General features: G+C 44.5%; 1 protein-coding gene across 1 annotated transcript; it reads left to right on the top strand.

The window, feature by feature from the left end:
• Positions 1-22,837: 22,837 nt before the first annotated feature.
• On the top strand, positions 22,838-26,434 carry LOC123064363 (cytochrome P450 709B1). Its single transcript, XM_044487854.1, has 5 exons — positions 22,838-23,171; positions 23,907-24,130; positions 24,987-25,237; positions 25,383-25,755; positions 25,857-26,434. The coding sequence occupies exons 1-5, from the start codon at positions 22,886-22,888 to the stop codon at positions 26,292-26,294; spliced, it is 1,572 nt and encodes a 523-aa protein (XP_044343789.1). The 5' UTR covers positions 22,838-22,885; the 3' UTR covers positions 26,295-26,434.
• Positions 26,435-26,782: the final 348 nt, after the last annotated feature.

Here is a 26,782-nt window from a genome sequence, read left to right as displayed (position 1 = left end):
CATTAAATGATGCTTCCTCCGATTCAATATAACTGTCGCACTTTGAATTAAGTAAGGTTAGTTTACAGAGGAAGTACAAAACACAGGCAGGGTGAATGGTGTAAACACTTCCCTGGAAAATGTCTGAACGCAGACAGGGTTTCGAAGCGGTGTGAACATAGCAGTTGAAATGAAAATGGTGATCATCTTCTAAATGTTCATCATGCCGGATTCCGACTTTCCTGATGTAATTTGCAGCTTGGTCGACGTCCCTGCTGCAGCCACATTTTCGTTGACACAACAAGAAGAAGCAACTAAACCAAACAAGTCTATCTTTTTCTTCTGATAAAACTTCCAATCTATTCATCTTCAATCATGATAGTACAACACCAGAAATAACAAATTTTACATCAAGAACCGTAGACCACTTAGCGATGACTTCAAGTACTGAAGCGAGCCGAAGGCGCCTAGCCGTCATCGCCCATGTTGTAGTAGACAGCCGAAAAGTCGCCGTGCTAAGGCTCGGTAAGACCAGCGCACCAGAACAACAACCGCCACCGATGAAGAGTAGCGTAGATCGAAAGGATCCAACCTGAACACACACGAACGTAGACGAACAATGACCAGATTCGAGCAGATCCACCAAAGACAAATCCACCAGACACGTATCTCCACACACCCGCCGACAATGCTAGACACATCACCGGAACGGGGGCTAGACAGGTAGAACCTTATTCATCTTCAGGGAGCTGCCGTCGTCTCGCCTTCTTGAGCAGGGGGCATAAACCATAACAAAATTTAAAGAAACATCTAAAAACAGAGCCCTCCCGTTGACAAGAGATGAGATCCACTGCGCCCACCCTAAGGCCACCGGAGACGAGGCGGACCGACCACAACGCCGGTGGGAGGCGGAGAAACTGTAAGTTTTCTTAGGGAGAGGAGCAAGAACCAAACAAGTCTATTTGCTCCACTTATATAACATAGCATAGGGCCCCGCGCCATCCCTGCTAGGGTGACTCAGACGATGCCCGAAACCTAGCTGCCGGGGGCGGGCACTCCATTCTCCCCTCCCTCCGCCATCACAGGGGGACACCGCCAGTCTAAGCCTGGGGGACGACGGCGGTGGCGCATGATTTCCTCTCTCCCGCATCTCAAGGGTGGTGCGGGCCTCTAGGTGTGTGGTGGAATGGCCGATCCGGTTTTTGCGGCGCCGGAGATGGCTGCGGCAGGCGGTGGCGTGGTGGCTGGCCCTGCCTCGGAGCACGGGGGGCGGTATGGTCACAGACAGCGGCGTGTTTTGCTAGCGTAAAGGTCGACCCTGTTCGGGCGGCGGTCAACGGCGACTGCCGGCTATGCTGCGGTGGCGCGCCATCTAGCTTCAGATCAGCGGCAGTGGCGTAGAGGACCTGGTGGTCTCGTCAGTGGCACCTCTGGTCAGATCTGTTATGGCTGGTGCAGCCGGCGGTGGTAGTCATCTCTTCCATCGGAGGTGATCGGCCTGAGACTGGTGGTCGGATCTCGGGATCCGTCATCTAGTCCTGGCTACGAGTCGGGGAGACATAGTTGCCGGTGAAAACCGAGCTGACGGCGGGCGATGGCGGTGTACAGCGGTGTTACCTTGGTCAAGGCATTGTCGTGTAACTACTGTTGACCCACTCATGCTGCTTCAACGGAAACCCTAGGATATGATCTTCCAGATCGGACGATGGCGGCACTGCGATGTCGTTTTTCTCTTGGGAGCATCGTTTGTGGAGCAGCACTGGAAGACAGAGGTAGGAGGTGGAGTGGCTTCGTTTCACACAGAGCTTCGATGGAGATGTCAAGTCATGGCTGGCCGGCAGGTGAAACATTGTGTCATGCCTGTTCGGCAGGTGCTACGCACAACAGATCTTTCAAAGCCGTGTCGGCTGGTGGTACTTGGTGGCATGGTGCTGAGGTGTATCAGCGATGACCACGATGTGCTTAGCAGTTCGCGCGCAGGAAAGTGGCGTCGTTGAGCACCGTGGTAGCGTCGACGGGTGGCCGGATCTGGCCTACAATGCCGAACGCGGCGACGTATATTGCCTTGATGAACGTGGACATGTGCAAGTACTCCACATCCTCCGAGTCAGCCGGATGCAGCAATGCACCATCGAGCCCTTGGTGGTTGACCATGTAGTTGGTCTCTGCTTTGATGCTCTGGCTGCATTCGCCCCGCCTTACGACATCGTGGGCAAGAAAATATCTTTCAGACGCCTGTTATTCTTTGAGGGTACCCTACACCAAGTGTGGCAGGACATCGGGGGCGGCATATTCGCAATGTCCTTGAATGACATCCTCACTCTCCGTACTACCCTGAGCAGTCACCATGCTGGGATGCGGTGAAGGATCTGGGAGGCTACTCGGTGTTCATCAGGGAGAACAACACATCCGTGGTACAGGCTGGGGGCACCACCGTAATTAGACCCAACTGTGTCTACTGGATAGATTGCTTGCTCCATACGACGTGGGTGCTTGACATGAGCAATGGAACCTCTACTACTTGGTGGCGGCTGTGGTGCAGGCGTCTCGACGGCGCCCGATCCAGATCTGAAGGCCTCCGTCTACTTCAACCAGGGCTGCCTCCGATGGTCCTGCTTTGAGCGGCCTTTGTCGTTGGAGTTGTACCTGTTTGGCGGCTGGAGGTGGGAGTTGGCTCCGGAGAAATCCGAGGCCAGCAGTGCTGGTCACGACGGCGGCGACGCCCGAGGGCGCCGTTCCCTTTTTGTAGGCGCCGTCCAGGTTGCCTCCTTCCCCTCTTCCTTGCACCCAGCTCGTATGCCGGGCGAAAGCCCAAATCCTTGCCGGATCGAGCGACAGCGGCGCTCCAGGCGTTGTCACCTTCTTGGGGGTGTCGTTCGTGGTGAGTTTGGGGTGGATGTGATGCTTTGGTTGCTTGGCGGCGAATTGGTCTTCAACAGCCCTGCCGGTCTCGGCGGAGCGGTGCTTCATCCTACTCATTGATGGCGGCGTATCTCGGCGGCGTGGCGCAGTGGAGATTCGGCGTCCGATGTGTGGCGATGGACTCGCGCAGGAGGACGAAGCTGTCTGGTGTCGTGGTGACGTCGATGGCTGAGTGGCCAGACAAGGTAGAAGCCTCAATTTGATCTGAAGACGGACCTGTGGAAGATGGCGGCGACGACACACGAGTGCGTCTGACCGGATTGTGCCCCAGACCCGGTATGTGGCTCGGCTGGGGCTTCCGAATGTGTTTCGGCTTCCGGCTTTTGATATTAGGCTTAGATGAGTGGTCTTGGTAGTGGCCCAACTAGCACCCCTTCATCATTTTAGATAGGAGTAGCGGCATATGTTGCCAAGATGGTGGATTCAGACACATTGTTGTAATACTTTGTAAGGTCCTTGAGAATAATCAATAAAGTGACCGTATGCATCTCCCAGATGCAGAGGCCGGGGGTCATCCTCCTTTTCTAAAAAAAAAAACTAGTGTAGAATTTGAGAGCTCTTGGTACTTTAACTGTGGCTAAGGTTACTCACTAGTATCGACAACAACGGAAGAGAAATGCCGAATGGCTAGATATATGGGTGTCGAAGACTTGAAAATCAATTATTCTCGTGTTCTTTGCATTTCTAATTTTTATTTTTCTGAATAAAAGAATTTGGTATCGGAAAACAGTAACAATCCAATTTGCTAGATGTATGTAACCAATGTTGTTTTATTATGTTATATAAGTAGCATTGCACGAGTAAGTGCACTTCGCCATGGCGCCAATAAGAAATAACGCTGGCAGCCGATCGTTTTTGCCAACAACCGTCCATGACAGTAAGAGGAGGGAGAACAATTTGGAAAAAAACATGAACAAAGTCATGTTTAGCAATTTGGAAGGGCCAGACCTCACAACACTTTAGGCCTGCAAACTGTGTCCCACGCCATGAGAAATTGACCCCTCTTAGCATTGCCTTTACATCTCCAAAACAAAATGCGACAAATCTTATCAATTTATAAGCATTTAATCACCCATGGAGGAAGTCAAGTGCCATAATTTGGAACACCGAACAGGCAATGATAACTGAACACGTAACTGTCGATGCCTCCCATGTGGGAATATTGTTCACAATTTTATCCAGAAGGGGCTTAGGCCAAGAGGTAGGGACAAGGAAAGGTACCCACAGAACACGGAGAATTTGGGTGATTAAATGCAAAATACATATAGCTGAATAATAATTTAAAAATGTAATATATATATATATATATATATATATATATATATATATATATATATATATATAAACTAGTAATGTGCTTAGTCACGTGGAAGTACCAACACATAGGCCTTCCTACAGTAGGAGAAAGAACGCGCAAAGCGTGGTGGTTTTGGTGCTCATGTGAAACACCCACGGACGTAGTCGGCAATCAATCTAGTAGAGACAGTTGGGTCTTACTCCCGGGGTACGGTGTCTCAGCTTTCACGACCATCGCGTTGTTTTTGCAGATGAACACCGAATAGCCTCCGAGATCTTTCACCGTCTCCCAGCATGGCCGTCCCTCTGGATAGTATCCGAGGACGAGTATCTAATCCGAGGACATTGTGAACACACCGCCTGCCGGCAACTGCAACTTGATGGTGGATCCGGTGTTCTGCCACACCTGGTATAGGGTGCCCTCACATAACAACAGGCACATGGAATTTATTTTCTTGGCCATGAAGTCATACGGTAGGGCGAAGGCGGACGGAGAGTCGGAGCGTGGACCGACCGCTCCGACAACACGCCGAGCCAATAAGAAGGGCTTGGTCCGGCCACCTCGGGAGGTGTGTGGAGTACTTGCATGTCCACACGTTCGTTGAGGCAGTATATGTCGCCGCGTTCGGCATTGTAGAATAGATCAACCAGCTTTGCCCTATCCAAGGTGATGCGTCAGTGATCCTCCACTCTGTGCCGCCGCTCGTCATGCAGGCGACATTGGTTACGTAGTTATGGTGGCACATGGCCACGGCGGTGTTGCAATCAGGCCTTGGGTTGGGCCCAAGCATGACTCTGCGTGGCCAGAGGTTGTTGGGCAGAGCAAGGAGCTCGATCTCCTCGCCGGTAACGGGATTTAAGGCCCCAAGACGACAACCATCGCCCATCGGCAATGGTGAGGTAGCCGTTCCTGGAGCTGACGATGCGGTTGCAGTGGTACGGGAGCGTGGCGAGGCGGAACGTGCGCTGCATCGGGATGGATAAGGCGTAGACATGGCTGTTGTCGCGAGGGGGCCCGTCGTGAGGCTGGAAGTCGTGGAGGACGAGGAGGGACGGGGATTGACGGATAGCAGCCAATGCCGACCGCCACGCTGTGCAGGCGGCGCGGACGGAGACGTAGAAGCTTCTGTCCTCTGATTTCTGAAATCTGTAAGAACCACCTATATATGTAAGAACCACCTATAATTGTATATGCACGGCAGTGGTTTTGAGTATAGAAGCTTGTGTCCTCTGATTTCTGAAACCTGTAAGAACCACCTATAATTGTATATGCACGACAGTGGTTTTGAGTATAGAAGCTTGTGTCCTCTGATTTCTGAAACTTGTAAGAACCACCTATGTACTCCCTCCGTTCCCAAATATAAGTCTTTTTAGAGATTTCAACAAGGGGCTACATACGGAGCAAAATGAATGAATCTACACTTTAAAATATGTCTATATACATTTGTATGTTGTAATCCATTTGAAACCTCTAAAAAGACTTATATTTAGGAATGGAGGAAGGATATGCACGACAGTATTGCTATTGTTGTGTATCATGGGTCACCGAGGTTTTACAATTTACATTTATCTGATGTTTTTCCTAACAAGCGTGGATAGCGCTGAGGACCAATGCTAATCAAACATCATACAACATCAATTATTGTAAGATGATGTCTGTCTGGAGTAAGCTCAGTTCGTTTACTGACGTATCTCTGCTCCATGTTCCGCTAGAAGCTAACCAACAGATACTAGGAGCATATCTCTTTGCGTGCATCTCTTACCAAGCGATCATGGTCACGTGTGTTGCTTTGAGAAGCATTTGTCAAGCTAAACACAAACGGCTCTTGGCATCATCCAATTTAGCCAGAGGGTTGGTTAAAAAACATAAATCCATAACAACTTACTTAAGACATCACAAAAAAATGAAATAACTTAGAATTGTAAAATGCACATAAAGTGACAAGGAGGAATGCTACATCATCTTGACACAAAGGGCTGGAAATCAACTAAAGTCTTCTAGAATCATATCAAGTTACTCGGTGTTTCTGTTGCGTTGTTGTTGTGTTATTCATTGTTGAAGTACCAGCATCTTGCTGTTCCTTCACTAGGAGGAAGGACGCACCGCTTAGAGGTTCTGGTGCTCATGTCAAACACCCACGGCGTACATCGCCCACAATCTATCCAGTAGACACAGTTGGGCCTTACTCCCAGGGTGGCCTCAGCCTGCACCACCGCCGTGTTGTTCCTGCCGATGAACACGGAGTAGCCTCCCAGATGCTTCACCACATCCCAGCATGGCCATTGCTCTGGATAGTACCTGAGAATGAGTATCTCATCGGTAGACATGATGAATACACCGCCTCCGATCCACGTACCTGAACCTTGATGGGGCCCCTTGTGTTCTGCCAAACTTGAAATAAGGTACCCGTAAAGAAGAACAGGCGCTTGAAAGATATTATTTTGGCCAAGATGTCATAAGGTGGGGCGAAGGCGGCGGCAGCGTTGGAGCGGGGAGCCAGCAAGGGCTCGATGGTGTGTTCCTGCGTCCAGCCGCCTAGGGGGATGTGGAGAACTTGCACGTCCCCACGTTCATCAAGGCAGTAGTATATGTTGCTACATCCGGCATCGTAGGTCAGGTCAACCAGCTTTGCTCCATACACGTCGGCGACCGTCCATCCCCTATCCCCGCTTCTCAGGAAGGCGACCTTGGTGACATAATAGTGATTATAGTCGCTGATGGCCACAACAGTGTATTTATCGGGCCTAGGGTTCGGCCCAAGCAGGAGTCTGCGTGGCGGGTAGCCGTCGTTCGGTAGAGGAAGGAGATCGATCTCATCGCCGGTGACGGGGTTTAGGATCCATAGGCGCCCGTCTTTGGCACCATTGGTGATGGTGATGTAGCCGTTGCTCGAGCCGGTGATGCAGCTGCTGTGGCACGGGATCGTGGAGAGGGGGAACGCGCGCTGCATCGGGATCGATAGGGCGTACGCATGGGTATTGTAGCGAAGGTGGCCGTTGGGACGCAGGAAGTCGTCGAGGACGACGAGGTACGGGGACTGAGGGCCGGGAGGCAACGCGGACCGCCACGCGGTGCAGACGCCGCGGACGGCGACGCAGTCTCTCAGCGATTGCAGGCGGTCCACGATGGGGAGGAAGAGATCGGCGTGAAGATCCGCCCAAGCCCTGAACGGCGGCGCCATGGTGGTGTACGTCGGTCACGCTTCGATCGAGGCTAGCTAGCAGATCTACGGTGCAGGAGGCAACAAATATGTGATTATTTCCATACGGTATGTGAACCATGGAATCACATTTTTTATTCTGGCAAACAATTCACGATCCTTGTCATGGTGGTACCAGCCAATAGCAGTGCATCATTATTCCCATGCTCATCCGCGTCACCATCCAATCCAACGGCTTGGAATACCTCTGATTGATTAATTCCATAACGATGCAGACCATGTGACACATGTGGTAAGCAATCCAAACTATTAAAAAAAATCCATAACGATGCAGAACAGTCTAGCACAAATTACGGAAGAGACTTTGGACCTGTTCGAACTTGTATGCTGATGATTTCTTTCTATATGAAATGGAACCGGGGGATCCCCTGATTATCGAAAAAAACAAATTACGGAAGAGTGCTCACGAAGGAATCAAATAGATCCAAGGCTTCAAGCTTAGTAAGTCGGTTTGGGCCCCTCTTGGGATGGCATGTAAATACCGAGTCATTTTCACACACAAGGATAGAGCGAACACCAGAAATAAAATTTGTATTTTTTTTTGAAAACTTCCAATCTATTCATCTTCAATCATGGCAGTATAACAAACACCAGAAATAATAAAAATTATATCCAGATCCGTAAACCACCTAGCGGCGACTACAAGCACTGAAACGAGCCAAAGGCGCGCCGCGGTCATTGCCCCTCCCTTGCCGGAGCCGGGCAAAACTTGTTGTAGTAGACAGTCGGGATGTCGTCGTGCTAAGCCCCCATAGGACCAGCGCAGCAGGACAACAACCACCGCCGATGAAGAGTAGCATAGAGCGGAAAGATCCAACATGAAAACACAAGAACGTAGACGAACTACGACCAGATCTGAGCAAATTCACCGAGGATAGATCTGCCAGGACAACTCCACACACCTGCCGATGATGCTAGACATATCATCGAAACGGGGTTAGGTGGGGAGAACATTATTCCATCTTAAGAGAGCCGTTGTCGTTCCGTCTTCTTGAGCAGGACACAAATCCTAACAAAATGCGAAGAAACAACTGAAGATTTACAATTAAATCTGCATATTCGATATGGTTTTAAATAAGAGACAACCATTCCTACCACTAAGAGCATCTCCAACAAGCGCTCAAAAGAAGCTTCACGCGCTAAAAATAATCGTTTTTGTGCACCGGAGACAAAAAACAACGCTCCAGCAAATGATGTAAAATAGAGCGCGCACAAAAAACTTTAGCGCACGGGTGTGTGTGCGGGCTTCTGGTCTGCAAATTTAGGTGATGGATTGTGCGCGTGGGGTGCTGTAGATGTGGCGGCCGGACTAGGTGCCGTGTTTTTATTCATCTTGAAAACCTCTTCATGGCTCCGGTGCACAAAATGACTATTTTGATCCTGTAAAAAATTATACAGCAGCGAGGCGAAGCACGCCTGTTGGAGATGCTCTAACACATCTCCTTTGTATGACTCGAGTAAATCTGAAGCGGCAAACCTGATTACTATTTTCTGAAGGTAGTTCAAAATATCTCTTTCTCATTTGGACTTGCTGTTCAGATAGCAATAACTGATTGCCAGCATGTGCTGCAAGACTGTTTGATTTGAAATCAACTGGGACAAATAGTTTGTGGATTGGAGGTAGCAGGTACCGTAATTTTTTTAATTTTTTCTTGCCTTTGTGCCCTAAGTTATATTTTCGTTTCTTTGAGAGTACCTAAGTTAGAAATTTGTTAAACTACGAGGTAATTTATGAAGCCCTTCAAAGACGAACCTACCATTTTCATTACAACTTGCTTTTTTTAGAGATTCAATTCTTCATGTTTATAACCTCTCGTTATGAATATTCCGACCTGTATTTTTGCTAGCTACAGTGGTAAAAAAAGCTGATGTTTGCATATTTCAAAACTGTTGAGATCATATTACCATTGGATAAATGGGTAAAAAGGGAATTCTCAAGGTTGCTTTCCCGTGTCCCAACTATTCTTGTGGTTCCCGTTATCTAGTAAACAATTTACCAAATGTGGACCCGATACTAAGACCCATGGTTTCCTTACAAGGTCTTGAATATCTACAATTGAAATACTTGCGATTTTGAGATGTTGGGTACAATCATGGCAGGATTTGCCTGCTAACACAAACAGCTTGGTATCATCCAGTTTAGCAAGAGGATTGGTTACAAACATAAATTGATAGCAACTTAGGGTATCTTCAATGACGACCCGCAAATTTCCTCCCGCGCCCGTCCGCGGACACAGATGCGGGAGGCGGCCATCTAACCATAGCCGCATATATTCAAAACATCTGGCTAATTGAACCTACTAAAATCACTAAGCAAGCACTAAGGAAGGCTGCTAAGCACACCACCATATCGAAAGTCAATCTTCCGCCAAATCTAAGTTTGTCATGCAATGATGGAAGCCAACCTTCCCTCAAATGATATGAGCACCTTCCGCCAAATCTAAACATGCCATGCAAAGGCGGAAGCCAACCTTCCACCAAATGATATGAGCACCTTCCGCCAAATGACTAACTAATTTGCTTAATAAAAATATTAATTAGCAGCTTCGGTCAAATGAAATACACTACACCGTACTACATTCCACCAAAACGCTAGCTATCTACTGCAATTAGCACAATGCATTCCCCTAAATACTAGCCATGGTGGGCGGATGTAGAGCACAGATGGTACCTGGCAGCTTTTTGTTAGTCATGCAGATGTCCGGACTCCTGCAAAACTCCCCCACGTTTGTCTCTATTTTACGGGAGAAAATACATCCGGACCGTGTTGCGGACCGATACATTCCTGTGTTGGATGACTTCCGCCGTCGAGACAACACGGTCCGGACGATTGTGGGAGGTTTGCGGGTCTGCCCAGGACATGTCCTTAATTAGGACATTATAGTAAAACAAAAAAAACTTAGAAATGTAAGACACACATAAAGTGGGGAGAAGGGTTGCATGCACATCATCTTGATGCAGAGTACCAAAAATAATCAAAGCCATTGAAGAGACAAAGAAATAATACTTTAGACATGCAAAGAACTTGAGAATAACTTATTTTAACTCTTCGTAGTCTCAGTCGTTGTTAAAGTACCAACATCTTGGCGTTCCTACACTACGAGGAAGAACACACCGCTTGGAGGTTCTGGTGCTCATGTCAAACACCCACTGCGTGCATTGCACACAATCTAAACAATAGACACAATTGGGCCTTACTCCCAGTGCGGCCTCAGCCTGCACCACTGCCGTGTTGTTATGGCCGATGAACACGGCGTAACCACCAAGATCCTTCACCGCACCCCAGCATGGCCATCGCTCTGGGTAATACCTAAGAACCAGTATCTCGTTCCGGGAAATTGTGAATACACCGCCAGCCGATAACCGAAACCACATGGTCACCCCCGTGTTCTGCCACACCTGGTATAGAGTGCCCTCGCAGAAGATTAGCTGGCGGCGGCGGCGGCTTAGGAGCAAGCGGTCGGGCGACGACGCTAGATTAGGTCGAGGTAGGCTAATACCATGTGTAGAGATTATGGTGTAACGATATATTCATCGGGTGCATATGCACGTACAAATATAGGTACAACGGATGGCCATGTCCTCAACTATAAATGAAAGGAGGAGGGCTTGTTGTATAAGCAATAGACATGCAATATACTCCCTTCATTCCTAAATGTAAGTTTTTTTAGAGATTTCACTACAAAACTACATACGGATGTATATAGACATATTTTTCAGTGTAGGTTCACTCATTTTGCTCCGTATATAGTCCATAGTGAAATCTCTAAAAAAGACTTATATTTAGGAACGGAGGGAGTACATCTCAACAGTCGTGTCTGTTGCTTTGAGCAGGATTTGCCAAGCTAACTCAAACAGCTTGGTATCATCCAATTTAGCTAGAGGGTTGGTTAAAAAAACATAAATACATCGCAACTTAATTAGGACATTACAATTTAGCCAGAGGATTGTTTAAGAAACATCAATCCATATCAACTTAACCAGGACATTATAATTAAATTAAATAACTTAGAAATGTACAATATGCATAAAGTGGGGACAAGGGATGCATGCACATCATCTTGATGCAGAGGGCTGAAAATAACCCAAGTCTTGTAAGAGACCAAGAAATAATACTTTAGACATGCAAATAACATGAGAATAGCTGATTTCAAGTCTTCGTGATTCATATCGTTACTCGGTGTTTCTGTTGTGTTGCTGTAGTCTCAGTCATTGTTAAAGTACCAACATCTTGGCCTTCCTACGCTAGGAGGAAGAACGCACCGTTTAGAGGTTCTCTTGCTCATGTCAAACACCCATGGCGTGCATTGCATGCAATCTATCCAATAGACACAGTTGGGCCTTACTCCCGACACGGCCTCAGCCTGCACCAATGCCGTGTTGTTATGGCCGATGAACACAGAGTATCCTCCTAGATCCTTCACTACATCCCAATATGGCCATCGCTCTGGGTAGTACCTTAGGACGAGTATCTCGTCCGTGGACATTGTGAATACATCGCCAGCCGGTAAGCGAAACCGCATGGTCACCCCGGTGTTCTGCCACACCTGGTATAGAGCGCCCTCGCAAAAGAAGAGGCGCATGAAAGATATTTTGCTGGACACGGCTTCGTAAGGTGGGGCGAAATTAGGACCGACATGGTCAGCCAGCAAGGGCGTGACGGTGTGTTCCTGCATTCGGCCGCATCGAGGGATGTGGAGAACTTGCACGTCCCCATGTTCATCGAGGCAATATATACGGCCGCTTTCGGCATCGTAGATCAGATCGACCAGCTTCGCTCCATTCACGGCAACTTTGGCGATCGTCCACTCCGCGTCCCCGCTCGTCACGTAGGCGACCTTGGTGGCGTACTCATGGTAGAAGATGGCCACGCCGGTGTAGCAACCAGGCCTTGGGTTCGGCCCAAGCACGACTTTGCGCGGGTAGGTGTAGTGCTTGTTCGGCAGAGGAACGAGCTCGATCTGTTCGCCGGTGACGGGGTTCAGTAGCAAGATCCCAGGATGACGCAGGTCGACGCCATTGGCGATGATGAGGTAGCCTCTGCTGGAGCCGGTGACGCTGCTGCTGTGGCACCGGAGCATGGGTAGGTGGAACGTGCGCTGCATGGGGATGGATAGGGCGTACGCACGGGTGTTGTAAGGAGGGAAGCCAAGGTGCTGCACAGGTATTGAAACGGGAGGCTGCAAGTCGTCGAGGACGAGGAGGCACGGCGACTCGGAAGGTAGCGCGGACCGCCATGCCGCGCAGACGCCGCGGATGGAGACGTAGTCCCTCAGCGATCGCAGGTGGTCCACGATGGCGATGATGAGATCGGCATGGAGATCCGCCCAAGGCCTCAACGGCGGCGCCATGGAAGGAGGTCACGGTTCGAGGTTAACTCCCATTAATCGGAGAAGACGGGATTACGTATGGGTCTGTTTTTTACATACCCGAAGCACACGGGATGGCTTACCGTGCATTACCCTGGAAGTTGTTGCGCCACGCCAGGTTTTGGGCCAGGCTTAACAAAGCCCGGTCTAAAATGCCTAGCCCGGTCTAAAATGCCTAGCCCGGCCCAAAACGGATGAATAATGCTTTTTCTATTAAATTTAATTATAACATTACACTTTCAGGTCGGGCATCAGGTGAAAATACCTTAACCCAATGGTCTGCACCGTCCCAAGGGAAAGCTAAATTAAACTGTTGACGCTGCGTACCTAGAGGAATCGGGTGAGACATGGGGAGGGGCAGTGGCTCGAGACCCATCAGGGTCGTGACTTTCTCTCTGTCGGCCGGCGGCTTGGCCGGTGCAAGTGAGCAGAAGAAGCGGAGGGTGCAGCTGCTGTGATGATTTGCAAGGCTTTTTAAAGGTCAGCTGATCCTGGAGACGGATAACGCGGGCATAGGGCGCGAACTGCAGTCGAACCAGAGCTGCAGAACTGAAAGCCATGCTGTAGTGCCTGATGCAAAAGAGATCCTATCTACCTTCTCCAGCACGGAATTCAGCGTCGTAGCCCAGGGCCAGTAACAAGTTGGCTCATGAGTATGAGTTGGCAGACATCGCGAGGAGAACAGGAGATTTCACCATATTAGCTGACGCGTCCCTTTGGTCGCTAGGAATGCAATGAGAGACGAACTAGTATCTCCCATGGTTTAAGTATTTTCCATGGTAACCCCCCCAAAAAAAATAAACTTATCCACCCAGCCCGGATGTTGGGCTTTTGAGCCTGGACCATCACTTCCAATTCTCTAGTTTGATCGGGGAAATCTGATGCAAGTAAAAAGAACTGAATATTTTCATTTTTCAAAGAAAAGTATTTGATTTTTTTTTGGAAAGATCATCATGGCTAGCTTTATTGATTATGCACGCATCTGTTTTACCTATTAAAAGCCCAAAGGATTTATTTCTGCGGCATGCATAACCCTAGAGCGCCCCTACGGCCTTAAGCGCCAGTTAAGCTTTCCTCTTTGGCGGCGGCCAGGCGCTTGCTCGCGCGCTGCTGCCAGTCTCCTTTGCTAGCCTACCTTTTCTTTTTCATTTGCTCGCTTTTCTCACTGTTTTTCTTTTTCTGCTGCTGTGTTGTTCACCGAAAAAATGGTTCCGGATTAGAAATGTTCTCGGATTTATTAAATTTCTGTAAATTTTGGAAAAATTCATGAACTTTTAAAGAAGTTAATGGATTTTCAAAAGGTTCTTGAAGTTGAAAAAATCCATGGATTTGAAAATATTTCATGAATTTACTTTTTGGCAATTTCGAAGAAAGTTCACGAGTTGGAAAAGAGTTCATGGATATGAAAAATTTCCAAGAATTAAAAAAAAAGCCATGCATACGAGTATAATTCACAAATTTTAAGAAAGTTCACGAATTGAGAAATGTCCGTGCATTAAAAAAAGTTCATGAGTTCGAAATAATTCTTGAAAATCGTGCATTTAAAAAACTTCATGGAAATTAAAACAAAAATAAAATGGAAAATAAAAAAATCATGTGAAAACTGGGCCAGAAGCTTCCAAAATTGGGAGGATATTCCAAAATATGAAACATGCTTAGCCCCTCTTTGGTTTGCAGGAATTTTAGAACATAGGAATAGGAAAAATACAGGATTTGAGTGGCATGTCCATTTGAATCCTATACGATTAGCATAGTGTGTTTGATGTCACAGAAAAAACAAAGGAACGGTAAAAAGAGGTTGGAGTGGATGCTTAATTTCCATTGAAATGTAGCAGTATTTGATTCCATAGGAAAAAAATCCTATAGTATTCAATCATGTGAATCAAACGACTAAAGTAGGAAGAAAATCCCAATGATTCTAACCCTCCCAAAATCCTATGAAATCCACATAGAAAGCAGTGAAGGGAGGATGTTAAGAGTTGGCGCAAGATGAAATTGTTCTCCAAGCTCCTGTGTATGATTGCCGCGTCGAACAATCAAATAAATACATAGACGCCCTCCCATTGGGTTGGCCATGTAGCCAGCACCACATTGTAGCGAACCAATACACACACAACAACGGGTAGACTGTAGAGAACCGGTTCACTGTAGCAAGATGGTTCACTGTAGCAAATTGGAATCTGAAGTGGCCTTGTTGCTGTACAATTATTTTTTTAGTTTTTTCTTTATTTGAACAAATGAATATTTTTCTATAAAATCACATATTTTAAAAATATGAATTGTTTTTAAAACTTCTGAAAAATTATTGGAAAATGAAGAATTTTTTTTAATTCCAAACAGTTTTTTGATATTGAGAACATTTTATTAAAATTCCTGATTTTTTTAAACATGAAATTTTCTAGAATACACTAACATTATTTAATTTGTGAAGAAATTTCAAAATAGGAAAATTCTTTGTAATTGCAATTAATATTTGAAATTCGAATATTTTTCATAACTACAAACGACTTTTGAAAATGCTAACATATTTTGAAATTTTAAAAACAATTGAAAATTTTGAAAAAAATAATAAAAAGGTCTAATTGGAAATAAAACAGGGAAAAAAAGAGTCCAAACACCATAAAAATAAATAACAAGAAAAGAACAAACAAAAAAGGGCAGTTGAACCAGACATGAACCTTCTAAAAGGTTCACAAAACCGAGATCTATACAACGTTAAACCGGCTGACCAAATAAGTCGCTCCTACGCTAGCTCTATGCAGTAAGGTGACAGTTTGCCACACAGAGCAGAAAATAGGATTTATCGTTCTTCTCACGCTCAAAATCATACCCGGGGCCCAGGTGAAATGGAACGACTCAACTCTAGAAGAAACTAGCTGAGGATCTCTTTCATGCTTCACCAAAAAGGGGAGTGATTTTTTAGAGGTATAACACTTCACTAGTAGAAAGGGGGCCAATGGTCCAGGCCGGTCGAGCCCATTAGTCCCGGTTCAATTCAGAACCGTGACCAATGGGGGCATTGGACCCGGTTTGTGAGCCCCAGGGGCCGTCCGGGCCACGTGGGCCATTGATCCCGGTTCGTCTGGACCTATTGGTCCCGGTTGGTGGGACGAACCGGGACCAATGGCCCTCGCTCCTGGCCCACCACCATTGGTCCCGGTTGGTGGGCTGAACCGGGACCAAAGGACGACCATTAGTCCCGGTCCATTCCACCAACGGGGACTAAAGGGTTGGTCCTCGTTGCGGCCAAAGTTTAGTCCTACCTCGCCAACCGAAGGGGAATCAGACCGGTTTATAAGCCCCTCCCTCTCTGCCTTATTGAGCTCCTCTGAAAATGAAAATAGATGTCCTTATATAGGGAATTTAGGCTAAATTCATACGAATTTTTCTTGAAATTTGTAATGAATTTAATTTGAATTTCCTCTATAAGCGCATCTATGCTCATTTCTGAGTAGCTTTTTATATAAGTTTTTTTCTTTTCTGCTATATTTATTTTTTTCTTTTTATTTCTGAGTTGTAATAAGTCATTAAAAATAAGCATCTATGCTCATTTTTTAGTAAAGTTAATCATAACTATTTTTTCTTCTATTTATTTTTGAATTGTAATAAGTCATTCAAAAGAAGCATCTATGCTCATATTTTAGTAAAGTTAATCACAACTATTGTTTCTTCTTTTTATTTCTGAGTTGTAATAACTCATTAAAAATAAGCATCTATGCTCCTTTTTTAGTACAGTTAATCACAACTATTTTTTGCTTCAATTCATTTTTGAGTATCTTTTTATATAGTTTTTTTTCTTTTCTGCTATATTTATTTTTTTCTTTTTATTTCTGAGTTGTAATAAGTCATTAAAAATAAGCATCTATGCTCCTTTTTTAATACAGTTAATCAAAACTATTTTTTCCTTCAATTCATTTCTGAGTATCTTTTTATATTTTTTTTTCTTTTCTGCTATATTTATTTTTTTCTTTTTATTTCTGAGTTGTAATAAGTCATTAAAAATAAGCATCTATGCTCCTTTTTAGTACAGTTAATCACAACTATTTTTTGCTTCAATTCATTTCTGAGTAGTTTTCTATATAGTTTTTTTTTCTTTTCAGCTATATTTATTTTTTTCTTTTTATTTCTTAGTTATAATAAGTCATTAAAAATAAGCATCTATGCTCATTTTTTAATAAAGTTAATCACAACTATTTTTTCTTCTTTTTATTTCTGAGTTGTAATAAGTCATTAAAAATAAGCATCTATGCTCATATTTTAGTAAAGTTAATCACAACTATTTTCTTTTCTTTTTATTTCTGAGTAGTAATAAGTCATTAAAAATAAGCATCTATGCTCCTTTTTTAGTACAGTTAATCACAACTATTTTTTGCTTCAATTCATTTCTGAGTAGTTTTATATATAGTTTTTTTCTTTTCAGCTATATTTATTTTTTTTCTTTTTATTTCTCAGTTGTAATAAGTCATTAAAAATAAAAAAGAGGCGCAATGCTTGTTAATTTGCTTAAAGCCTTTCGGAATAGTGTCAACTGCACTGCACATAGCTCTGTGCAGTCTACCGTATTCCTCAAGGCTTGAAGCTAACCAACGTGCAGGAGCATTGAGCCTCTTCGTCATCGTCTCTGCACTCAGGGCTTATAAACAGCTGCAAGTGCCTCTCGCTTGGCGAGGTGGGACTAAAAAAACAGCTACAGAAAGAATCAAAATAAAATAAAATAAAAAAAGTGCCACCTAAAGGGCTACCGCGGCCTGAATACGACTAGAAACCCAACAATGGGTCAGGATTCAGGCCCGCAATAGGCCCAATAGGCCCACAGGCACATAGAGTGTGTTTAGGCCCGTAAGCCTGCATTTGAGAGGAGCTCGAGAGGGCAGCGGGACTGGGGCTTATAAACCACTCTCGAGCTCCCTCAGCTAGCGAGGTGGGACTAAACTTTCGTGCCGCGACGCGGGCAGCACATGGCCTTTAGTCCCGGTTGGTGGCACCAACCGGGACTAAAGGGGGGCATTGGTACCGGTTGGTGCCGGTACCAATGCACCCCTTTAGTTCCGGTTGGTGCCACCAACCGGGACCAAAGGTCTTCGTTTCCCGCCCTTTGGGCTGCTGAAAATAGGCCTTTGGTCCCGGTTGGTGGCACCAACCGGGACTAAAGGGGGCATTAGTCATGGTTGGAGCCACCAACCGGGACCGATGCTCTTGCTATATATACAAGACTTAGCAGTTTTCGATCTCTCCTGCTCCACTCCCGTCGCCGCGCGTCTCCCTGCCTCCACCTCGCCGTCGCCGCCCCGCCCCGCCACGCCCCGACGCCGTCGCCGCCCCGCCCAGCCCCGCCCCGCGCCGTCACTGCCCGCGCGCCCCGCCTAGGCCGCCCGCACCGCGCCCCGATCGACGTCGCGCCGCCCCGACCCGCGCCGCCCCGTCGTCGTCGCCTTAGCCGTCGCCGTTGCCGCCCCGCTCCGCACCTCGCCGTCGCCTTCCCCGTCGCCGTCGCCGGCCGTACGTGAGCACCTCGCCGTCGCCTTCGCCGGCCATCATCGTCATTTTTTTGTTAGATTTAATTAGATTTTTTTGTTAGGTTAGATGTGTAGTAATTTAGATATATGTAGTTCATAGATTTTGTTGTTAGATTAGATTTTTTTTGGTTAGATTAGATGTGTAGCAATTAATTTGTTTATATTATGTTAGATTTTTTTGTTAGATTAATTAGATTTTTTTTGTTAGATTAGATGTGTGTAGTAATTTAGATATGTAGTTCATAGATTTTTTTGTTAGATTAGATTTTTTTGGTTAGATTAGATGTGTAGTAATTAATTTGTTTATATTATGTTAGATTTTTTTGTTAGATTAATTAGATTTTTTTGTTAGATTAGATGTGTGTAGTAATTTAGATATGTAGTTCATAATTTTTTTTGTTGGATTAGATTTTTTTTGTTAGATTAGATGTGTAGTAATTAATTTGTTATATTATGTTATATTTTTTGTTAGATTAATTAGATTTTTTTGTTAGATTAGATGTGTAGTAATTTTGATATGTAGTTCATAGATTTTTTTTTTGTTAGATTAGATTTTTTTTTGTTAGATTAGATGTGTAGTAATTAATTTTGTTCATAGAATTTTAATGATTTTTTTGTATATAGTTTAGATGTGTAGTAATAAGAAGTAGTTTAGATATAGTTGTTAGATTAGATGTGTAGCAATTAATGATTTTTTTGTTAGATTAGATGTGTAGTAATAAGAAATAGTTTATGTATAGTTGAACTAGCTAGTTGATTTAATAAACTAATTTATTTTACTATATATAGAAGTAGTTTGTTTTTAGTAAGTACTACTTATTTATTTATAGTAAGTGCTTAGTAGTTGAACTAGATAGTTGATTTAATTAATAAAACTACTTTTATTTAACTATATATAGAAGTAGTTGCCGCATCGACGTCGGCGATGCCTATCCCGCATCCTCGTCGTCGTCGACTCGGCGGTGGAGGCCTGCTTGATCAGGGCCATGTTCGGGACTGGGCTCCGCCGGGCTGGTATTGGGAGGTGCTACCTTCCGGGGGACGTAGGTTGGTGAGGAGGCAGCCCGTTGTTAACCCGATCCTTGTTTGGTGGCGGTCGCGTGGGCCAGTGACGGTGGTGAGGCATCCGGACACCGCAGAGGTGGTACGTCACCGTGTCAGCGAGGAGGACGAGCACGTCCGTCGCTACATGGTTGCATTGGAGGGCAGATTCGACAATACCTGGCAGGTTCTTCAGGGATCTCACTGGAGCTATGATCCTGTGATGGTTCCTTATCTTTGGGTGTCCACCGCTCGCGTCGATACCCGGTGGGCGCTACGGTTCTAGTTATATTAGTGATAATATTCGACGATGTACGGACACCAAGAGATGATGTACTTTTGCTTATAATTATTGAATGCATGTTAATTTGAATACTATACTTTATTTTATGATTTGGTTTTGCTTATTTTATGATTTGGTTTTGCTTATTGAATGCTCATATTGGATAAGTTCTCCTTCATTCCCGTGTGCTAGACAATTTGATATAATAATGCATTCGGGAATGAAAGGAGGAGCTACGTACATCGATCATCGATAGTCAACCCGTGATTAATAATAATGATCTAGTTTAATATTTGAATTATGAACGTAGGCCGGAAATGTCGTACTCATCGGACGACGAAAACCGCCCGGGGGAGTGCGACTGGTGCCACGACGACCGAGGTATCTGCGACAGGTTCATTGTGCTGGACGAAGATCGTCGCTTCAGCATTAAGCTCGAGGAGACCTTCGATGTTCATACGGTACGCAACCGACGATAATAGTTTTTTTTCGTAATTACTCATGACTTCAACTATTTTAATCATGACAATATTTTTCATCTTTTCCAATTCGACTAGCTTATCCCATGCTTTGCAAGACGCTATGTCTTGGAGAGGATGGGTTTTGAAGACCATGAAAGTTTCGAAACCAAAAAAATTATCCTAAGTACCCATCATGGTGTGGATTTTCAAGTAAAGTTGTACAATGCTCAGAGTGTAACCCATTTTGGTTGCAAAAATTGGGAAGCACTTTGCAAGATGTATGGTTTTGATGAGGGTATGCTTGTTACCATGGATCTTGGTGATCCTACAATCGAGCAAGAGAGACCTACGATTTTCGTCCTTGTGGATACACCTCCAATTCTTCCCCCATGTGAGCTTAACATAGTTATTAAGTAATTTATATTGTTTATTTCAAAATAGTTGACAACTTATTCTCCATTGACAGCTTATTTTCATTCTTCAAAGAATGTGCGGAAGATGGTAGACAGAACCTACTACACCGAAGGCTCCGAACTAACTTATCAGGAGAAAAATCATCTGGTCGCATTTTGTACTGATCTTGAGAATTACAATGTCTACAATCGAACTCCTCAACATTATGGTCAATACGTGCCACTAGTGCACGTGTTGAACTACGGTAACTACCATGGAGATACCCTGGTAAGATTTTTGTACTATTACAACATCCGTGCATCTTTTTGCACACTTCTAAAACTAGTACATCATATCATTGCTAACTACGAAGTTATTACTATGTTTTTCAACAGATAATCCCGAATGATTGTGTGCCTCATCTGATGTATACACACGGTAGCCTTCATGTTTTGAACATACAACCAGGTCGTCCTACGAATCTCAACTGTCCATACCGGGTTTCTAAAATAAGTGGAGACATGAGAATCAAAGAATGGAAAAAATGTATGGACAGTCGTAAGGAGCTTCTTGGAAGCAACATTCAGCGAAGGGCAAAAATTGGAGACAGGATGATCGCCATTCTTCATAATGGAGAGTCAGGGTCTATATTGTTTTATGCTATTTTACCTTAAGGGTGTTTAGGTCCTACCTGATACTGATGATCATGTGTTAAGAACAATTATGTAGGGTTGGGTTCGATGACTATGAGGATGATGATCGTATGACTTATTATTAATAACGAGTAGAAGTTGTATGATGATGCATGATTAGTAGGACGAGTACTTGTTATTATATATGCTGATGTATGCGAGCATGCATGAGTTATTATATCAGCGGGTAAAATGAACATATATAGCAGCAGCGTTGGTAAACCAAGGACGAAGATATAAGAGAGGACACTTCTCTCTATTAGCTAGCTAATATAACAACCTAAAAATAACCCCCAAAACCCCTAAAGCAGCCAATTTCCAAAAAAAAAACATGGACTTTTGGTCCCGGTTGGTGCCACCAACCGGGACCAAAGGCCCCCTGACTGGGCTCGGCGCACAGAGCCACGTGGAGGCACATTAGTCCCGGTTCTAGTTTGAACCGGGACTAATGGGTGAAGGTATTAGTAACGGCCCATTAGTCCCGGTTCATGAACCGGGACTAAAGGCCCTCACGAACCGGGACTATTAGGTGTTTTTCTACTAGTGCTTTGCAAACCTAATAGTACCTCACAACAGCGAATCTAGGACGGAAATGCAGGGTAGGCTCTGTGTGACTTGGTTGGCTTAGATGGGCCGGCTGCACCTGTTTTTCTTGGACTGGGCCTGCCAAATATGCTGAGGCTTACTACTAAAAAAATAATTCATGATTTTTGAGGGTAGGCTCAAGCCATGCGAAGCCTGACCCTTAGATTTGCGACTGGTACCTCATATCATGGTTATGGTTACTTAGTGCTATCTTGAGATCGACCATTGTCTGGTTGGATACTTGGATAGTGCTCAAGACTCGAGGTCGATATCACCCCCCCCCCCCCCCCCCCCCCCAAGGGCGGTAGCTTCGTGTGGCCTAACTCGACATATCATAGCACCATCTCTCGCCATTCACATGGGTCTAGGACTGTGGTTCCAACAGATTGTTCTTCCACCTCCAACGTCGTGTCGCATGTTGATTTCGTAAACATTTAAATACACAATGGACATTGTTAAAAATTAAACAAAGTAATTTAAAAATATACATGTATTTAGAACATGTCAAAATACAATGAAAATTGGCGATTACGTTTTTGGGAGCGTGTCAACACGACTGCTAACTGTTGTTCGTCTCATTCGCTACTTCGACTACATCCTCGACCTCTCCGACACCGCCATGGTAAAGAAGACCGATGGAAACACTGCTGCCGGCGCCGCAGCTTCGTGATGGCCAATTGGAGGGTAACGATTTGTCCATCATGTACTTACTGGTTCATTTGTTAGGTGTACTTGTTATTTTAATATATGTTTTCCTTCCATACTTAGTATGCGCTCGCATGTTTAGAAATCAACATGTGATTGATATACTATCACTGATATCGTCATGATTTATTTATGAATTGAATTAATTAGAAAAAATACAAACTTATCCAACAAAAATCACCTGTGGTTGGCGTTACTCGTCTGCAAACCTGATCCACAAAGCTAAAAAATCTTGGCTGCTGTCGGTTTTAGCAACAGTGCCCGAGGTGATGCATGTGGACGAGAGGTATCCCACGAGGACACGAACCGTACTGCTGTCGCTTTGAACCAGTGGTGATACTCCTATTTACTTGTGTCGCTAGCTGCAGCTGCAGCCACACCACACAGCTCCCACTTACATCGTCTTCCTCTTCGCTTCGCCCATGGCCTTCCTTGCTGTGCTCCTCCTAGTTGTACTTGCTCTGCTTGCGGTTGCCGCGACGCAGCTGTGGGACTACGCCGTCGTGCGCCTCGTATGGAGGCCGTACGCCATGAGCAAGTGGTTCAGAGAGCAGGGGATCCATGGACCCTCCTACAGCTTCTTGAAAGGCTGCAACGAGGACGTGAGGAGCATGAAGGAGGAGACTGACCGCCTGGTGCTGGACGTCGGCGACCACAAGTACCTCCCGCGGATCGCGCCCCACTACCTCAAATGGAGGGGTCAACATGGTACTATCTATTGTGCTTATTACCCTTTGCCCAGTAGGTTAAAGTGCTCTGTTTTTTGTTTCTTCTCTTGTTCAGAAAAAAAATTCCACGAAGCCGGCTGATTTATAGAAGAAATCTGCGCCACTACGCGCGCCGTCGACATGCCCATCCAACGGAGCATGCCGGAGCAGACGGGAACCTTCCCGATTCCACACAGACACGGAGCTTCCCTCAAAACAAAAGGAAAACAGACACAGAGCATATTTTACATTATTCTTCCATGGCAAAAAATAATTTTATCCACATGGCAAACCTAAAATGGGATGTTTAATGAATTTGCATAAATTTCAGCCTTTAGGCCGTTTTGCACCTCAGATGCACCTTTCGCGTAACTAATACATAATTTCATATAAAGAGTTCAACACAAAACTTAACCCCAGTTAAACAGCTACACTTCTCCTAAAAAAGTTAAGCAGGCGCGCTGACAAAGATAAAGCAACAGAAAGGGAAGTCATAATTTTTTGGGGGAGAAACATAAAGAATTTTAGGTTATAATTCCTGGGACATAAATCCAGAAGTCTACCACACAGTAACTTGCTTGGGTATTTGACTACGAAATGCCACCCAGTAACTTGTCTGAGAAATAGTTCAGTATATAGCTAAGAAAACTTCCAAACAAGTCTTGGACATTTCGTGAAGATCCATTTCTCTGAAGTCACATGGTAAAGACTTTTATATTATTTCGATGCTTTGCAGGAGAACCATTTCTCTACTGGCATGGGCCACAGCCCCGAATCTGCATATTTGACTACGAATTGGCAAGGCAAATCCTTTCAAGCAAGTCTGGACATTTCGTGAAGAATGATGCACACCCTACTCTCTTGGCTTTGGTTGGTAAGGGACTCGGGTTTATGGAAGGCGCGGATTGGGTGCGCCATCGTAGGATAATCAACCCTGTTTTCACTATTGATAAGCTAAAGGTAATACCGGGATCTCTTGATGTGTTGTGTCAAGCTAAACACTTGCAGTCTTTTTTTTTGTTTTCGCGAAAAAACACTTGCAGTCTTAGCAGCAACGCAGAAATATAAAACAGCGGAATTCTGATTTGAAATTCACTAGCCATCAACCCGGGTCTTCAATATGTGTTTACTAAAAACATTAGCTTACATTATGTAAACTCTTGTTGCAGGCCATGTGTTGTGACATATGAATCTAGATTGTACCTTTCAAAATTTGATTTTATTGGTTGCTAATTTATGTGTATCCACATATTAAACTAAAACACAGATGCTTATTGTACCATTTATTAATTCTATTTCTGAATTTTGTTAAGAGCTGCATTCTAGGCCAAAAACTACACCCTTAGTTACTACAATGGCGTATACAATCATTTCAACCCACACCACAAACACTGAAAATGTTGGATTTTCTCTAGCTAATAATTACTCCCTTTCTGCCTAAATGTAAGTTTTTTTTATAGATTTCAATATGGACTACATACGGAGAAAAATGAGTGAATCTATACTCTAAAATATGTCTATATACATCTGTATGTAGCCCATGTTGAAATATCTAAAAAGACATATGTTTAGGAATGGGAGGGAGTATATGTGTAGTATTATCTTTTATGAATATACCGTGGTTACAATTATATGTCAATGTAGATATTTTATAATGTTTCCGTAAAAATGTATACATTTATCTAAAATAGCATTTTACATAATTTATTTTCACGGAGTATTAATATCAGTGTCATTGGTGTGTTAATCGTCAATGGAACATTTTTCAGGAATGCCAAACTATAGAAATATCTACTTCATTTTGTGTTCATTACAGATGATGACAAAAACAATGTTGGATTTTGCCAAAAGCATGGCCAAGGAGTTGGAAGATCAAGCATCTCAAAACGACAATGGAGAAACAAAAGTAGATATCAATAAATTTTTCAGTGAGCTAACAGTTGATAATATATCATATGCCATCTTTGGAAGCAGTTACAAATTAGGAAATGAAGTCTTCCAGGCCCAAACTGAGCTGTTGGGGATCACTATGGAAACTTTCCTTGACGTGCCGATACCAGGATTCAAGTAAAAATCTCACATTCCTTGAATTTATACCTTGTAGATAAAAAAGTACACCGGCTAATTTACATAGTCCGTTCATTTGTTGAAACAATTTTGATACACAATAGTGGTCCTTATGCATCGTCGATGTTTTTTTTTCTCAATTCAGATATCTTCCTACTGAAAGGAATCAGCGCAAATGGATGCTTGAAAGAAAGCTTAAGAGCCTACTCACACAAATCATACAACCACGATTGGCAACTAGTGAATATGGAAATGATCTGCTCGGTGTGATGCTTGACTCTTGCATCGAAACCAAGAAAGGAGGGAAGCAGGAGGATCTCAGCTTGAGCCTGGAGGAGATCATACATGAGTGCAAGCTATTCTTCTTCGCTGGTCATGAAAACACATCTCTTCTCCTCACATGGTCGGTGTATTTGCTCAGCATATACCCTGAATGGCAAGATAGGCTCCGAAAAGAGGTCTGTAAGGAATTTGGGAGGGAATCTCCTAACCCCAATGCGCTCAACAAACTGAAAGAGGCAAGAAACAGATAACTGTAGATTCTCATACTCTAATGTTTTGTGATTCTCTTATAGCATCTTAGAACCTGTAGCAAACGATAACAAACTATATATTGCAGATGACAATGGTGCTCTTCGAGACCTTGAGGCTCTACTCGCCTGCTCTTTTTATGCAAAGGAAAACCGTGACCAATATGACAGTGGGATCAATAAAACTGCCCAAAGGCATGGCAATTGTCATACCTATTCCAATTATGCATCGCGACAAGGAGGTTTGGGGTGATGACGCAGATGAATTCAAGCCACTGAGATTTAAGGATGGGATCACGCGTGCAGCAAAGGTTCCACACGGCCTGCTAGCATTTTCAATGGGACCAAGGTCTTGCATTGGTCAGAATTTTTCTATGTTGGAAGCGAAGTCGACGCTTGCCCTGATGCTCCAGAAGTTCTCATTCACACTTTCCCCTGACTATGTGCATGCGCCCGTTGATATGTTTACTCTGAAACCTAAGTTTGGTCTTCACGTACTTGTGAGGCCGCTGGATAAGTGTAATTAGACTAGTATTTTATTTAAAACATTGCAATACCTCAAAGAATTGATGAACCTGGGTTGTACTTGATGGTAAACACTGTATGAAGTGAATGTATGACCAAAATAATAAATAAAACAAGGAAGTACAGTGGTATTACTACTCTCTTTATGGTGTTTAATCTTGGCGCTTTCAATTCCATGTTCATCTCTAAAACTTGTCAAGTTTCCATAGCAATGTGGTAGTCACATAAGGATCACATGTACTGTATTTGTACGTGCATGTTTGGTTCCGTGAGAAGCGTGCTGTGTCCACGTACGTTGTGGCCAAAACGTGTTTACGTTTCTGTAGCGTACGAGTGAGTCCACAGTTCGAAGCTGTGGGTTAGCGCGTGCATGTTGGAATATCGCTCAGTTTGTTTCCCAGTTGAAAAGAAGGAAAGAGAGAGAAAAGACACTAAGTTTAACGCGTCGCAAAACCCTGTGTGCTTCGTGTGTTCGTCCCTGGTGTTCCAC

Source organism: Triticum aestivum, chromosome 3B (genome assembly GCF_018294505.1).
Source record: "Triticum aestivum cultivar Chinese Spring chromosome 3B, IWGSC CS RefSeq v2.1, whole genome shotgun sequence".
In the NCBI taxonomy this organism is placed as follows: domain Eukaryota; kingdom Viridiplantae; phylum Streptophyta; class Magnoliopsida; order Poales; family Poaceae; genus Triticum; species Triticum aestivum.
The sequence above is the reverse complement of the archived record's forward strand: the minus strand, read 5'-3'. Positions and strand labels throughout refer to the sequence as shown.

Bases quoted from the DNA above. Each gene is read 5' to 3' on its own strand.
- LOC123064363 (XM_044487854.1), top strand. From the start codon at position 22,886: ATGGCCTTCCTTGCTGTGCTCCTCCTAGTTGTACTTGCTCTGCTTGCG. The intron at 24,131-24,986 runs GTAATACCGGGA...TGTTCATTACAG, and splicing joins TCACTATTGATAAGCTAAAG to ATGATGACAAAAACAATGTT. The intron at 25,238-25,382 runs GTAAAAATCTCA...TTCTCAATTCAG, and splicing joins GTGCCGATACCAGGATTCAA to ATATCTTCCTACTGAAAGGA.